At 40.1% G+C, this 17,600-nt stretch overlaps 1 protein-coding gene across 3 annotated transcripts in view; it reads right to left on the reverse strand.

Annotated features, from left to right (window-relative positions):
* Nucleotides 1–17,600, reverse strand: part of lmbr1.L (limb development membrane protein 1 L homeolog) — a 111,626-nt gene that overhangs the window by 42,198 nt on the left and 51,828 nt on the right. For all 3 annotated transcript variants that reach the window (XM_018267142.2, XM_018267139.2, XM_041565798.1), the window contains exons 6-7: nt 2,388–2,514; nt 836–904 (exon numbers count right to left, since the gene is read on the reverse strand). In XM_018267142.2, coding sequence (XP_018122631.1) covers nt 836–904; nt 2,388–2,514 — 196 coding nt within the window. The remainder of the gene's footprint in view (nt 1–835; nt 905–2,387; nt 2,515–17,600) is intronic.

Genomic DNA, 17,600 nt, shown 5'->3' on the forward strand with positions numbered 1-17,600 from the left:
ATGGGACAATTAACGCTGTGCGCCCGAATTGGACGCCGGCATGACAAATTGGACGCCGTGCTCCAGAATTGGACACAATCCACTCCCCCGGTCCATCTGGCCAAAAAATGTTGGGGACCCCTGCTTTATAGAATCTCCATCATTTGAAATAAGGCAATGAATGCAACGATAGATAACATCAAATGTAATATCGGCATCTATTTACTATATCTGAGTCTTAAAGGGGTTGTTTGCTTTGAATTAACTTTTAGTATGATGTGGAGTGATATTCTGAGACAATTTGCAATCGGTTTTAATTTTTTATTATTTGCAGTTTTTAAATTATTTAGCTTTTTATTCAGCAGCTCTCCAGTTTGCAATTTCAGCAATATGGTTGCTAGGGGTCACATTCCCCTGGCAACCATGCATTGATTTTAATAAGAGACTGGAATATGAATAGGAGAGGCCTTCCCAATATTCAATCATCACACATTTCCACCACTTTTGTAGTTATTAGGAAGCGTCATTGATATAGAATTAGAAAGCAGTGTCTGTCTCTCCCTTTCTATTCTCTGCACTGCTGCTTCTGACTTCCGAAACAATGAGGCAGAAGCCAGAGGATTAAGACCTGCGAGGGAGCATGCAAGGCTGAATTGTGCTCCTCTGTTTCAGAACCAGCAGTGCAGAAAAGGAATGACTTTACTAAGAACTTTAATAGTTGCTAACGACTGTATAATAGAAAGTTTAGAATGACATATTGCTTTATTAGGCAAAATATTATGTTTGGGGTAATGTTCCCTAATTAAGGAAACTTAATGCTGTTCAGGTGTTAATGTTTGAAGTCGACATTACTTACGGAGCAATAGGAGGCATCCCATTAGTGAAATGCAGGAATATAGATACGGCAGGTAACAGTCCCAGAGGTCTGCAAGAGAAAGAGCAATGTTATATAACTTGTGTATAAAAGGATTCTCACTTGCATTCATTTCTCCTGTGGTTCTCTCTCTCCCTGGGACTATTGGCTTAACATCACCATAGAGTATAACCATAAAAGAATAGGAATGGCATGTTTAGGCTGCTTGTCCTTTATTTCAAGCCACAGTCTGAATTATTAGTGAAATCAATTTTTCTAGTGGAGGTGAACCCATCCTGAGGGTGATATTCCTGTCAGTCAAAGGGGTATATTTATCAAAGAGTGAAGTTAGAGATCTCCACAGTCCACTAGAGTGAAATTCCACCACTCTCCATTCATTTCTATGTGATTTTTAAAAGAGTATTTATCAATGGTTGAAAGTGAAAGTTCATCCTTTGATAAATACACCTTTCAAAAGACAGTGGTGGGATTTCACTCTAGAGGACTGTGGTGATCTCTAACTTCACTCTTTGATAAATATGAGGAGCAAAGAAAAGGCTGCTAAGTAGCACGTCTTTCTTCTGGGGAACTTCAGGAGGCAATAGCAGTTTTACAACACCTGGTTGCCAAGTATCCATTGGTTCCAAGGACCGCCCCTAGTTGATTCTGACCGTTTAATGTCTAGCACTTAAATTCTTTTGTACTGTGATCACAATGCACTTGCCAGTGTCACCTCTTACTCTAGAACAGAGGATCCCAAACTATGGGGCAGGTCCCTCTAAAGCAGTGATCCCCAACCAGTGGCAACATTTTCCTCACCAACCCCTTGGATGTTGCTCTCAGTGGCCTCAAAGCAGGTGCTTATTTTTGAATTCCAGGTTTGGAGGCAAGTTTTGGTTGTATAAAAACCAGGTTTATGGCCAAACAGAGTCTCCTGTAGGCTGCCAGTCCACATAGGGGCTATCAATAGCCAATCACAGCCCTTATTTGGAACCCCCAGAAACTTTGTTCATGTTTGTCCCCAACTCTTTTTACATTTGAATGTTGCTCATAGGTAAGGAAGGTTGAGGACCCTTATAGGAAGTCAAGACCAGTAGCTGGGATCTATTTGGAAGGCCATTAAGAATGAGATCTAGGAAGCATGCCTAATTCCCTTCCCAGAAACCCAGCTAGAATGTTAGTTAAGCAGAGATCTTGAGTGAACTCTACTCAAACTGTTGTGCTGAACGGCTGATATTTAGTATCTATGGGGGAAAGTCAGAAGACCTCTGCTCTAGAAGACATATTTACTGAAAGATATCCTTATATATGGTGCTAAGTGATTTGGACTTTCGGAACTTAGTGATGTAATTTCTGTCAAATGACTTAGTGGAACTTGTGTATTATAATAAATAAAGTGCCCCTTGTTGGAAAATATGAGGACGATTTCTCCTCCCTGGCTATCTCCTATAGAAGGCAGGGAGGAGAAATCGAGTGCCGCACGATGGATCATTGCCCTATAACAGGTCCCATACCTGTAGCTGATGTAAAACAGCTCAGAACCAGGCAGCATTACCGTATAATGATTCTTTGCTTGCGGAGCTGTTGTCAATCAGAGCAGATGCCACCCATACGATGCCAAAGATAAGCAGAGCAAGAAGAATGAGCACGACTATGGTCTCTAAGATGCGAGCCTTGATTCCCTGTGGGTAAAACAAACAGCATGATCAGTGCACAGAACCACGGTGGGTTCCCTGGCATAAAGTTCATTTTCTATGACTAAAGATGAAAAATAAAATACAGCCCTGATTGATTATAGAATTTGCACATAAAAAAAAATGAACTCTCCTGATAACGTCAGAGGCAGTTTTGCGCAGCCATTTAAAGATAGATCACTTTACTGATAGTCGTGGCCGAGAAAGTGGATTAGCAAATTGTATCTCTGATTCCAATCAAGGGAATGGAGAGAAGGAGCTGGCGCAAGTCCAAAGCCCATCAAGCTTTGCACAGGTAAAGATAAAGTCATCTATTCTTGTTTTTTTTTAATGCATTCCAGCTATCGGGGTGAAATTCTTCATAGCCTCTAGAGCCCTCATGTGGGCATTAGTAGTAATGCAACTAATAAAGTCACAGTACAGGTATGGGACCTGTTATTCATAATGCTCGGAACCTGGGGTTTTCCGGATAATGGATCTTTCCGTTATTTGGATCGTCATTCCTTAAGTCTACTAGAAAATCATGTAAACATGAAATTAACCCAATAGGCTGGTTTTGCCTCCAATAAGGATTAATTAAAAGGTGGCGATACACGGGCCGATAAAAGCTGCCGACAAACCGAGTTGACAGCTTATTGGTCCGTGTTTGGGGACCCCGAGGGGCTTCCCCGATCGAGATCTGGCCGAAAGTCGGGCAGATCTCGATCGGATGGGACTAAAAATCCCGTTGGATCGCGGCCGCATCTGTCCGTCCCGCGATCCGACCGCCCGTTCCCATTCGTTAGGATCCGATCGTTGGGCCCTTAGGCCCACGATCGGATCAGCCCAATATTGCCCACCTCAATTTGGGCATATCGGAGAGAGATCCGCTCGTTTGGCGACATCGCCAAACGAGTGGATCTCTCCGTGTATGGTCAGCTTTAGTTGGGATCAAGTACAAGGTACTGTTTTATTATTACACATAAAAAGGAAATCAATTTTAAAAATTTGGATTATTTGAATAAAAGAGACTATGGCAGATGACCTTTCCGCAATTTGGAGATTTCTGGATATCGGGTTTTCTAGATAACGGATCACATACCTGTATAAGTAAACACTGACTTATTATCAGATATATACAGGTATGTGATCCGTTATCCGGAAACTCGTCATCCAAAAAGTTCCAAATTAAGGAAAGGCCATCTCCCATAGGCTCCACTTTATCCAAATACAATTTTTAAAAATGATTTCCTTTTTCTCTGTAATAATAAAACAGTAGCTTGTACTTGATCCCAACTAAGATATAATTAATCATTATTGGAGGCAAAACCAGAATATTAGGTTTATTTAGGGGCAGATTCACTAACTTCGAGTGAAGGATTCGAATGAAAAAAATTTGAATTTCAAAGTATTTTTTGGGTACTTCGACCATCGAATTGGTTAAATTCGTTCGAATTCGATTCGAAGTAAAAATCGTTCGACTATTCGACCATTCGATAGTCTAAGTACTTTCCCTTTAAAAAACAACTTCGACCCCCTACTTCGGCAGATAAAACCTACCGAAGTCAATGTTAGCCTATGGGGAAGGTCCCCATAGCTTTGCTAAACTTTTTTTGATCGAAGGATTTTCCTTCGATCGTTGGATTAAAATCCTTCGAATCGTTCGATTCGAAGGATTTAATCGTTTAGCGCTAAATCCTTCGACTTCGATATTCGAAGTCGAAGGATTTCAATTCGGGGGTCGAATTTCGAAGTATTTTTTACTTCGAAATTCGACCCTTAGTGAATCTGCCCCTTAATGTTTACATTATTTTGTAGTAGACGTAAGGCATGAAGATTATTATGGAAAAATCCCTTATCTGGAAAACCCCAAGTCCTGAACATTCTGGATAACAGATCCCATACCTGTATTTGCATGCTTCTCATCTGACAAACAGATACAGCCTTCTAACATTAGGGGCAGATTTATCAAGGGTCGAAGTGAATTCAAGGGATTTTTCAAAGTAAAAAAATTCGAACTAATTTTTTGGATTCTTCGACCATTGAATAGGATACTACGACTTCGAATTTACTCTGAATATTCGATAATCGAAGTACTGTCTCTTTAAAAAAAACTTCAATAGTTTGCCAAATTAAACCTGCTGAAGTGCTATGTTAGCCTATGGGGACCTTCTAATGCATTGTCCTAAGTTTTTTGTAGTCTAAGTAAAATCATTCGATCGATCGATGAAAGCGTTCGATTCGAACGATTTAATCATTCGATCGAACGATTTTACTTCAACAGCAAAACGGTCAAATTCGGTAAAAAAAAACTTTGACTTTGATATTTGAAGTTGAAGTATAACCATTCGATGGTCGAATTTCAAAGTATATTTCACTTTGAAATTCGACCTTTGATAAATCTGCCCCTTATTCTCACTACTTTACTTACTAGCTCTTCATTTACATATTAGATATCCTTACCCTATTACACTACAAGCTTGCCAGCAAATCCATTATCGTAATTTGGTAATTTACAACACGTATGTAGTAACCATGACAACTCTTTTGCAAAGAACACCAAAGTCTACTCTGATTCTAACGGGTCTCAGCTAGGAAAACACATCTCTGTATACAGAATATTGGGGTATATTTATCAAAGAGTGAAGTGTGAGATATCGCCACAGTCAACTAGAGTGAAATTCCGCCACTCTCCATTCATTTCTATGGGATTTTGAAAGGTCGTATTGATCAAAGGATGAACTTTCACCCATTGATAAATCCCATAGAAATGAATGGAGAGTGGTGGAATTTCACTCTAGTGGACTGTGGCGATCTCTAACTTCACTCTTTGATAAATAAGCCCCTATGTAGGGGTACTAGATAGGGTATTGCTATGTTCACACATTATACATAATAATACAATGATCTTGTGATGTGATCAATATTTTGAATGTCATATTTTAATTCAAAGGAGATTGCTAGACACACATAGTATATGTATCTATATTTACATATTCCTAATAAATCCAGATTTTTTCTGTGTAATAATAAAACAGTAGCTTGTACTTGATCTAAACTAAGATATAATTAATCCTTATTGGAAGCAAAACCAGCCTATTGGGTCTATTTACCGTTTAAATGTTTTTCTATTAGACTTAAGGTATGAAGATCCAAATTACAGAAAGATCCATTATCCAGAAATCCTAGGTGCCAGGTATTCTGGATAACAGGTCCCATACCTGCACTATTTTCACCTACAATATACACAATGGGGACTGTACTCTCAGACCGGGTTTCTCTTTGAAGTCCCTTATTGGTTCAGAGCCCCCATAACATGCTTACAAATAGGAGTAAATGAATCGTGGTGTGGGATTAGGGCTCACCACATAAAAATTCACCCACTTTCATTCTATGCACCGAATCCACTATTTGGCCGAATACCGAACCGACCCCTAATTTGCAAATTAGGGGCAGGAATGGAAAAAGTGGAAAAAATTCTTCTTTTGTGATGAAAAGTTATGTGATTTCCCTACCCGCCACTATTTTACATATACAAATTAGGATTCGGATTTGGTTGGGTCAAACACAAGGATTTGGAACTGAATCCCTAATTTATTCCTATTGTGCTTTCTACAGAGGAATACCTATGTCTGTACAGGCCATCAGCAAATTAAGAGGCACATTTATCAAGGGTCGAATTCATGTGAGTTTTTATAACTCCCATGAACTCGAAATTCGATCAAAATTTATTATAAAAATTTTTAAATTCGGGTGAATTCGATACGAATTTTTAAAAATTGATATGGGTTTTTCTCCTCCGAAAAAAACTCAAAAGTCAGGAAGGCTACAAACAACTCCAATGTGATCCCTGGACGTCTCCGATTGACTTAAACAGCAACTCGGCAGGTTTTAGGTGGTGAATAGTCAAATTCGAGTTCTTCAAGGGCCAGTGTATGATAAATCTCGAAAAGCGAATTTGAATTTTTTAAAAAAACTCTAATCAAATTTGAATAACTCCCCAGTCAAATTTGACAGTTTTGACCATAAAAAAACCTGAATCGAATCTGAATAATGCCCCAGTCAAATTTGACGCTTTTACATAAAAAAAAACTCGAAAATTCTAATTTCTAATTCGGCCCTTGATAAATCTTTAGTGTCTTTCCTGCTTCTTCTTGCCCTGTCTTACCCCTTGGTGTCCATTTTGCTGGCTTCATGTAAAGAGTTCAAACAAAGCACATAAAAGAAGACAAAAATGGATGCAGTATGGGAGCAAGTGCACAATGGAGACTTCTGCAAGGATGAAGCGGAGCACCATTTATAGCAATATAAGATAATAAAAAGAGGAATAATGATACATGCAGAAGATACATATATGTGGTCTCTTGGTGGTACAATATAATTAGGAGATCTGGCAACTGCAATTAATCCAGAAATAATGGAGACGGATAGGAATGTGACGTAGGCAACCTTTAGGTGATCTCTGTGGCTCAGTCAGGGCCGGTAATTGAAGGAGAAATTTTAACTTCATGACATAGCAATGCAAGAACAAGGCAGGGATAAAGGGCCAGATCATATTATCAGAAGTTGGACTGGATTAAAAGAAAAGAAAAAAGTCCAATAGTGTGTAAGATGAACAAATTGAATACAGACGGGCCTCCATAAATTAGACTGTTAGCAGTATCTTTAGTTACATATCCAGGCATTCGACCTTCAGACCCAGCATATTGATGTCCCCCGGAAATCCTTGATAAGGTTAAGAGCCTTATTATAGGCACCTGCCTGCAACTGATTCTGCTCACTGCACAGACACACGGAGTAACAACACTTATATCCTTGTATCTGGGCACCGAAGGACCAACAGAACGACAAAAAGTGGGGCTCGGGCAATGCAGCAGACCTGATCATGATGTCTGTAAATGAAAAGACTCCAGGTCTGGCCACTGACACTTTAATAGTGTAAATGTTTCTCACCTAACAAGTAGAATAAAGGAAATAAAATATATTAATAATAAATATATAGCAGACCTGGATTTCTAGAACACTTTAGGGATGCACTGAATCCACTATTTGGGATTTGGCTGAATCACGGTGAAAGATTCGGCCAAATACCTAACCAAATCCTAATTTGCATGTAAATTAGGGGCAGGAAAGGAAAAAGTGGAAAAAAAAATGTATTTTGTAAAAAAAAGTCACGTGATTTCCTTACCCGGCCCTGATTCACATATTCAAATTAGGATTCGGTTCGCCAGGCACAAGGATCCGGCTGAATCCGAATTCTGATGAAAAAGGCCAAAGCCCGAACCGAATCCTGGATTTGGTACATCCCTAATAAATGTGTCTCTGCTCTGGGTCCGTGAGTCAACATTGTAACTGATAATTTGCAGAAAGCAAAAATATGTCTAATTGTTTTCTATGGGGCAGGCCACACATATTACAAATTGTAGCTCACATTGTCCTCATTGGATACAACAGGATCTTAGTCTCAGTCTGCAATGACTGATTTGATAAAACTAATTTAATATATTTACTAATTAATACTGTAACTAGACATTGTACTGTAATTGGTTATATATAAAGCCTATGATTAAGGGCATACTCCCGAAACGCGTCAAGTGTTGGGACTGCCACCTTTTTGTCTACTTGAGCTAATATGTAAAGCACCCTCTTAGGCTTTAAATTCCAACCCTAGGACCCCAGTGCTACAAGGCAGCAATGATAAGCTCCTAAATTATTATACAAAAAAAGGTATAAGGTATTTCCTACATAGTCATTAAAATAGATATGCACGTATGCACGAGTCCATCGTTTTTTAATATGGTTGAATTCTTCCAGGGATAAAAAGAATTGCAATCATCTGCTAAAAAGCAACTTTAGTTGTCTAAAACTGTATTCACAGTATTGCAATTTCAGCTGGTTGCTAGGGTCCAAATTCCCCTAGCAACCATGCATTGATTTGAATAAGAGACTGGAATATGCATAGGAGAGGCCTGAATAGAAAAATGAGCAATAAAAAGTAGCAATAATAAATTGAAGCCTTACAGAGCATTTTTTTTAGATGGGGTCAGTGACCCCATTTGAAAGCAGGAAAATGTCAGAAGAAGAAGGGAAATAATTCAAAAACGATAAAAAATGAAGCCCAAATGAAAAGTTGTTCATTCTATAACATACTATGACTAAGTGTTTGTAACACGAAACGCATAAGGCTGTGGACACAATAAACCATTTAACTTTGCTTCAACTACCTGGTGGAAGATTGTCTTTATGGAGTGCCTGCTCCATAGAATTTTGATTCTATAACATATGAACAGTTAACTTTAAGGTGAATAAATTCAACCTCAACCTATTAAACTGGAAAGATGACCCCCCACCCACGAGTTATCCGGGTACCCTTAAAAATAAAGGGGTATATTACTATGAAATATAAATTAAATATGCAAACTGTTTTCATTTTTTTTATTGTTTGCGGCTTTTAAATAATTTCACTTTTTGGAATGCCAGCAGCTCTCTGGTTGCCAGGGTGCAATTTACCCTAGCAACCAGGCAATAGTTTGAATCAGAGACTGAAAGATGAATAGAAGAGGCCCTGATAGAGAGATAAGAAACAATAGCAATAAAATTGCAGCCTTATTGCTGGTAAAACACATGACAATTTGTGTCTGAATGTTCCCTGTACAAGCATGGGACCTGTTATCCAGAATGCTCGGGACATGGAGTTTTCTGGATAAGGGATCTTTCCGTAATTTGGGTCTTCATACCTATAGTCTACCAGAAAATCAAGTAAACATGAAATAAACCCAATAGGCTGGTTTTGCTTCCACTAAGGATTAATTATATCTTAGTTGGGATCAAGTACAAGCTACTGTTTTATTATTACACAGAAAAAGGAAATTATTTTTTACAAATGTGAATTATTTGCTTATAATACACAAAAGCCATGAATATCTTGTAAATTATATCCTTATAAACGGTGAGTTCTGATGTCATTTCAGTCACATGACTCATCGACATTTGGGTATTATAATAAATAAAGTACCCCCAGTTGTAAAATATGAGGATATTAGAAGTTACCTCGGAGTTTCCTGACCTGTATAAAAACTCGGACTTCGGCCTCGTACTTTTATATGGTCATGAAACTCCTCGGTAACTTATAATATCCTTATATTTTACAAGAGGGGGTACTTTATTCACTATATAATGGAATCTATGGGAGATGACCTTCCTGTAATTTGGAGCTTTCTGGAAAACATGTTTCTGCATAACGGATCCCATACCGTATAGTACAGGATTCAGTTCATCCCAGGATGATGTTTGCACAGCAACAGGAGGTTTCCCTAAACAAAATATTGACAGAAAACAAGCAAAACGGGGCGAGGAGCTTGCAGGCGCTGATATTTGCTATACTGCCAGACATTCTGACCTGTGGCAAGGTAAGCAAACATGACTTCTTACATTTTGCTTCCACCCGTCCACAAACCCTGGGAAAAATGTCTGCATTTCAAATAAATATTGTGCCTATTGTTCCCCTGGGACAAAAAGAGGTCTCTTAGTAACGCGAGGGTAAGGTCGGCTTGACAGTCCATTTGGGCTGTGGCAGACATATTCCATCATCTGCGGCAGATAAATAGCAATATGAAAAGAAACACCAGTTGATGGTTATTCTAAGGAACCAAGCCAGAGCAAACATATGTGTTCATCACCTGCCTCTGGAGCTTGAGCTGCTGATTAGATGATCATTCGGTTGAACAGGGCTCACTTCTCACCAACATAAAGGATTATTAGAATGTTAAAGTCTTGCCTAACTATTAACTCCTAGGGGCTGATATACTTACATCTGAATCTTTTTACACCTTCAAATTTCACTTAAAGCGGTATTTTCCCCCCATTTGTACACTTACAGTTTCAGTTTTACCCAAGTCTCCACTGTTGACTTCTGTCTGACCATAACCTTCCTCGTCTTGTCCCACAGCTCTCCTGTAGTGTTACAACCCAGTTACAATAAGCCAACATTGCTTTAACCCTGGTGATTCAAGGGGGTGACTCAACATTGCTGAAGCTGGATAGTAATTAGATACTGTGGGCACACCAGCAGGTACAGGACCTGTTATCCAAAATGCTCGAGACCTGGGGTTTACCGGATAAGGGGTAATTTGGACAGTGATAGTTTAAGGGGGTTATGTATTAAAGTCTGAATGCCAAAAACTATGACTATAAAAACCAATTTATGGGGGATTTATTATACCCAGAGGATGGAAAAAGTTAGAATACAAATATCGGGCATCTCAGACCTGCAAATGTTGTATACATATCAATAGGAGAAGTCCCAAAGATATGCTGATCTGCGCTGCGTTTCGTGCAATAATCCGAAGATTTTGTGATTTTCGGGCGAAAAATAACCTGAGTTTTTGTACGATTCTAATTTTTCTTTTTTTTTTTAGAATATTTCCCCGCACAGGAAATTTTCAGGAACATGTATTGATAAATAAGGGGAAATAACCCATGCGGATTTGGTCGGAGTAGATTTCGGATTCTGATAAATAACCCCTTAAGTCTACTAAAAAATCATGTAAACATTACATTTTGCTTCCAATAAGGATTTATTATATCTTAGTTGGGCTCAAGTACAAGATACTTTCAAGGTATCTTTCTGTAATTCAGAAAGATAACTTCTTTCCGAATAATGGATCCTATACCTGTACTAACACCCTACAGCCTGTACACAGAAATCTGACATGGGGCTAGACATTTTGTCAATTTCCCAGCTGCCCCAAGTCATGTGACTTGTGCTTTGATAAACTTCAATCACTCTTTACTGCTGTACTGCAAGTTGGAGTGATATCACCCCCCTCCCTCCCCCCCTCCAGAAGCCAAACAAAAGAATAATGGGAAGGTAACCAGATAGCAGCTCCCTAACACAAGATAACAGCTGCCTGGTAGATCTAAGAACAACACTCAATAGTAAAAACCCATGTCCCATTGAGACTCCTTCAGTTACATTAAGAAGGAAAAACAGCAACCTGCCAGAAAGCATTTCTCTCCTAAAGTGCAGGCACAAGTCACATGACCAGGGGTAGCTGGGAAATTGACAAAATGTCTAGCCCCATGTCAGATTTCAAAATTGAATATAAAAAAAATCTGTTTGCTCTTTTGAGAAATGGATTTCAGTGCAGAAGTCTGCTGGAGTAGTACTATTAACTGGTGCGTTTTGAAAAAAACATGTTTTCCGGTGACAGTATCCCTTTAAGAGTATTAAAGAAGAGAAGAACTGAGAAGGTCCCTGGGCTGGTGGTGTTTACTGAGAAGATCCCTGGGCTGGTGGTGTTCACTGAGAAGGTCCCTTGGCTGGTGGAGTTTACTGAGAAGGTTCCTGGGCTGGTGATGTTCACTGAGAAGGTCCCTGGGCTGGTGGTGTTCGATGAGAAGGTCCCTGGGCTGGTGGTGTTCGATGAGAAGGTCCCTGGGCTGGTGGTGTTATCTTAGAAGGTCCCTGGGCTGGTGGTGTTATCTGAGAAGGTTACTGGGCTGGTGGTGTTATCTGAGAAGGTCCCTGGGCTGGTGGTGCTATCTGAGAAGGTCACTGGGCTGGTGGTGTTATCTGAGAAGGTCCCTGGGCTGGTGGGGTTATCTAAGAAGGTCCCTGGGCTGGTGGTGTTATCTGAGAAGGTCCCTGGGCTGGTGGAGTTTACTGAGAAGGTCCCTGGGCTGGTGGAGTTTACTGAGAAGGTCTCTGGGCTGGTGGAGTTTACCGAGAAGGTCCCTGGGCTGGTGGTGTTATCTGAGAAGGTCCCTGGGCTGGTGGTGTTATCTGAGAAGGTCCCTGGGCTGGTGGTGTTATCTGAGAAGGTCCCTGGGCTGGTGGAGTTTACTGAGAAGGTCACTGGGCTGGTGGTGTTCACTGAGAAGGTCCCTGGGCTGGTGGAGTTTACTGAGAAAGTCCCTGGGCTAGAGATGCTCACTGAGAAGGTCCCTGGGCTGGTGGTGTTCGCTGAGAAGGTCCCTGGGCTAACTGGATCACTGGGGATTCCTATCATTTGGCACCACACAGTGATTTATACCATCTCCTTTAAGGTACAACTACGCAGTGTGCTGTCAGGAGATTTGAATTGGGGCCCAGCAGCTTCAGGAGACCCTCTAGGTGGCCTAAGCCAGTGCCTGGGACCACTACAGAGATGACTCGGGGAGCATTGGAACATAAGTTCCGCGCAAATACAATTCTTTCTGGAAAAGCTAAAATCCCACCAATATGTATTTGAAAGATTTCCGAGATCTGAACAAATCAGTAGCAAAACATCCAGTTATAAGGTGATTACACATATGAGCCAAATCAGAGAGCGAATTGGACCCCATTTTGGAGGAAACACGTGAAAAAAAAAACTAATACATTTTTAAGTGAGGTTGATTGTTTAATGATCTTGGGGGGAAAAGAAATGACCTTATTTCTTACTCTAAAAAATGTCGGTTCATGTCGAAAATGCAAAGGAACAAAACTATTGCCTTTGATGTGACTGATTAAACAAGGTTTGTCTCTGGCAGTACTAATGGAATGAGTAAGTGGCCTGTAATATAATGTACAATAATTCACTTGAGCGCTGGTAAACATTTCACTGAGCTTCCAGCTCTGAACTTTCTGTTCTGACTGAATGAATGACTTTATAGCCAAATAAATATCTGCTTTAATGCCAAATAAACAGAGAAGTGCCCCCCCCCCTCCGCCCCCATTTTTTTCCCTCCCTTGCAAGCGCGCCGCATTTCTTATTAGTAACCTATTACTTGTTGTGGCCTGTGGGTATGAAATGTGGAATAAAGTAAGGCCTGACAAGTTCATGTTATGTATAAAGTTTAAGCCCTTTCCTGCCGCAGGGGCGTTCAGCATATTGCTACAGTGGGGCTCTGCGTCCTTTCAACATGTTCTATAAAAGTCTCGGGGAAACCATATAGAAGCTCCTGACAAGCACAATGATAAACACATGTGTGATGGACAATTCCAAAAGATTTGCCAAAAAAAAAAAAAAAAGTATCAAATTAAAAAGAGAGATAAGGGGGAGGGGGAATCAAGACCCCTGATGGAAAACTTTGTAGCATATATGCATAAATATTTAAAGGGGATATTCTGGGACAATTTGCAATTGGTTTTCTTTTTTCGACTATTTTCATACTTGAGTTGCTCCCAACTCTTTTTACATTTGAATGTGGCTCACGGGTAAAAACAGTTGGAGACCTCTGCTTTAGACGTATATCTACTACAGTAGATACATTCTGAATTAAAACTTCTTGGCCTTCTCCATCAGGCCAACCCCTCTTAATTATAAAGGTCCATTAGGGTTAGGTGTGGGGTAATCCTCCCAGGGTATTTAAGAAATTGAATTCCATTCACAGTATAGGAACTCAAAAAGGGAACACTAGGATTTTATTTCCCAACGTAAGAAGCTGGTCACAGTCACATACATATCCATGAAGCCCTAATACTTCCCTTATAGGTCAATATTTAAATTAGACTATCTTAGACTTAAAGGAGAAACAAACCCTTAATAAAAAAAACCCTACTCCCCTACCCTACATAGCCTAGCTGCCCCCCCCCCCGGGCAAATACCCCTAACCCTTTACTTACCCCTCAGTGCAAATTTTGTCCAGCGGCGTTCATGGCAGCCATCTTCAGTCGCTTCGGTAATATTCAGAATGAGACTGGTGCTTCAGCAATTTCTGTGAGTTTCGACGCATGCGCAGTTGTTGCGATACAGAAAATTGCTTCAACTGCACATGCGACTCTTCGCTGATCTCATTCCAAAGATTACTGAAGAGAAAAAGATGGCTGCTGTGAACTCAGCTGGACAGAATCTGCATAGAGGGGTAAGTAAAGACTTTGATATAGCTACCTCCAAGAAGAGGGATAATGAGTTGTAAGGGGAACTCTGCCAATTCCCAACTCCAATCTGCTTTTTTAGACCTTCAGCCAACATTAGATCAGTGCCATGGATGGTTTAAAAGCATAAACATCCAACCCCTCTGTTTATGCAGTGATTGGTTAGATCAAGCAGTGGAAAGGATTTAGTTAATGCATACCTTCCAAAGCTGTATCAAGGAGAAAAACCCCTTTTTCTCAAGTCTCTGCTGGGTACTAAACATGTACTTAGCAATGGGGATGTTTCCCCCAAATATCGGGCCAGATTCGATTCAGTGAGGAAAAGGTTATCTCATGGTTTATCCCATGAAAACTGGACGATATTCAATTCGAGGAGAAAAAAAGACTTTCTCCAAATTCAATTCTAGTTTTTTTCCCAAACCTTTTTCTCACTGCATCAAATCTGACCTGATACGGGCAGGTTAATGAACTTCTGAATAAACAGTGTGTTTCATCAAGTGTGTTGGGTGAATGCAACGAGGACCTCGACTGGGCCAGGGTCTCCTGTGAATGATGAACAATTTGATTGTCAGCTCTATAAAAAAAGGCATAATAGATGATGGTGTGCACCCATAGGTGGTCACATAACCTCCACTGTCAACTAATGTACGATAAACTGAATGAAAGTCTACGAAGATCTCCAACTGCTCAAGTAGTTAGTGGTTCCAAATGAAAAGGGGCTAAAAAGGCAAATCAGGGAATATTCTTTGAACAGTGAGAAGCAGACTCTTATCTTAGCACAAAGCCCTGCATACAAGCAAGCAGATAAACATGCACGATCCGCATATAATTGCACAACTTGATGTTCCAAAAGGAAAATATTGTCAGGTGCAAAGTGAAGGAAGAATCTTATCAAGGGGATTGAGACATACACTATCCCTTCGCTAGAGATGCTTCGCACTCTAAGGGCAGCCGAATTTTCGCTCAGATAAATAAAATATCTTAAGATTAGATTTGGGGTGAATGCTTATTGTCATTGCTGGGTATTCCAAGAATCATTCAATTGTACTATATTTCAGGATATGCAAATGACCTTTCTCTTAGGAATTGTATTTCAGTTTTACTTCCATCCACACTTGATAAAGAGTGTGTTGCTAGAAACATGTTGTGGCAATAAAACTCACTAGCAGCTAGTCCTGCTTTGGTCTATGTCTTCCATCCTTTTCTTCCATACACACTAACATGGGTGTATAAGGACTGAAAGAGCGGTTACTTGCTCTCATAGATGTTTACGTGCCAAGATGTTGATACCCACATGACTATGAAGTCAACAAATCCCAAAATTCCAGAACAGCAGCAGGGATCAATCAAAGTCCAATTTCCCTGCATAGTAGTACAATATACCACCTATTGGTCTGTGGACTGTTATCTAGGAAGTCAGTCTGTGTGAAACCAGCCTTGGTTTCTGAATTAAATAACTATGAAGATTTTCATTCATCCAAGTCATGATATATAGTATCTAGTAGAGATAGATCTAAAGCAACCAGACTTTCTGGTTTTCTTGAGAATGTTTCACCACTAATCCAAGTGGCTTATTCAGTTCTTGAGCAGTGATCCCCAACCAGTGACACAAGAGTAACATGTTCCTCACCAACCCCATGGATGTTTCTCCAAATGGCCTCAAAGCAGGTACTAATTTTATAATTCCTGATTTGGGGCAAACTTTTGGTTGCATACAAACCAGAGTCTCCTGTAGGCTGGCAGTCCACATAGGAGCTACCAAATAGCCAACCACAGCCCTTATTTAGCATCCCCAGTGACTATTTTCATACTTGAGTTGCTCCCCAAATCTTTTTACATTCGAATGTGGCTCACGGGTAAAAACAGTTAGGGACCTCTGCTTTAGACTTATTTCCACTACTGTAGATACATTGTGAATTAAAACTTCTCGGCCTTCTCCATTAGGCCAACCCCCTTTAATTATTAAGGTCCATTAGGGTTAGGTGTGGGGTAATCCTCCCAGGGTATTTAAGAAATTGAGTTCCATTTACAGTATAGGAACTCAAAAAGGCCACACTAGGATTTTACTTCCCAACGTAAGAAGCTGGTCAAAGACACATACATATCCATGAAGCCCTAATACTTCCCTTATTCCGGGCAATTGCCTCAGAAAAGCAGCTGCCGAAATATCCCCCCAAAATACGGGAACAGAACACAGAGATCAAACCAGCATGCAAGTCAAATTCCCCTGTAAGGTTCGCAGCGGGGGCCTTTCCTTATTGTTTGTACATGATTTCCTCTCACCCACAAAAAGTCATACCGAAAACCTTCATGTGTTGCTAACATTAAGCAGCACTCCCTTAATCACTCATTTCCAGCAATTTATGGATGATCAGTGGCAAAAAAAAAAATGAAACGGAGGCCGAGTGAGACAGACAGGGTCGTGCTTCTTACCATTCCTGTGACTCCTGAAGATGGAGGCCTGATACGAATTAAAACGCTGGTAAATAAATAAATAAAAAAAAGTTGTCTGGCTATAAAATACAGTAAAGGGTCACTTTTATGTAAGTTTGCCATCAGGGAGAAAAACCAGGACAATTTCAAACTGTGACACAGGATAAGCACATATTAAAAAAATCTTTCTTCCCTCGCCGTGGTGCTGTCATGTAACCCAGCTTTATAGAGCTTGCAAACAGGAGACCCGACCTCTTCGTTTCCACCTGGCCCACCTAATTAATTACACTAGGAAGTTACCTTACATTTCTTTTTTTTTTTTTTGTGCTATTTGCTTTTATTATTGGGCAATTTGTTTGATGTTTTAGGAGTTAACCTCTTAATCCTACAGAACGTTTTGGGGGGATGTCTGGATCGTTTGAGTAATTGCCCAGGATGTTGCTGTTGCTCGTGATGCAGTTTAATACAAGGACTTGCAGAGCGATGGTCGGGAATCCATGCACCTTACTAAGGGGGACGGAATGTGTCGCTAGATATGGAACATATGAAGATAATACTGAAACGCAATCAATGGCATTTCATTTTCTTTGAAACAGTATAAGCGCAAAATCCAGGTGTCATGTGGTTTATTATAATCATAAAATCCATCAACTGGAATATTCAAAATAAAAGTGACTGCTGCAGATGGACTGTTTTGCCAAGTTTAATGTGAAACGGTTAAATGGCACATAAACCCCAAAATAAAAAAGTTCCTAATGAAAGAAATTGTGATTCTAAGCATCTATTTCCTCTGTAATAATAAAACAGTAGCTTGTACTTGATC

Source organism: Xenopus laevis, chromosome 6L, assembly GCF_017654675.1.
Source record: "Xenopus laevis strain J_2021 chromosome 6L, Xenopus_laevis_v10.1, whole genome shotgun sequence".
Lineage (NCBI taxonomy): Eukaryota > Metazoa > Chordata > Amphibia > Anura > Pipidae > Xenopus > Xenopus laevis.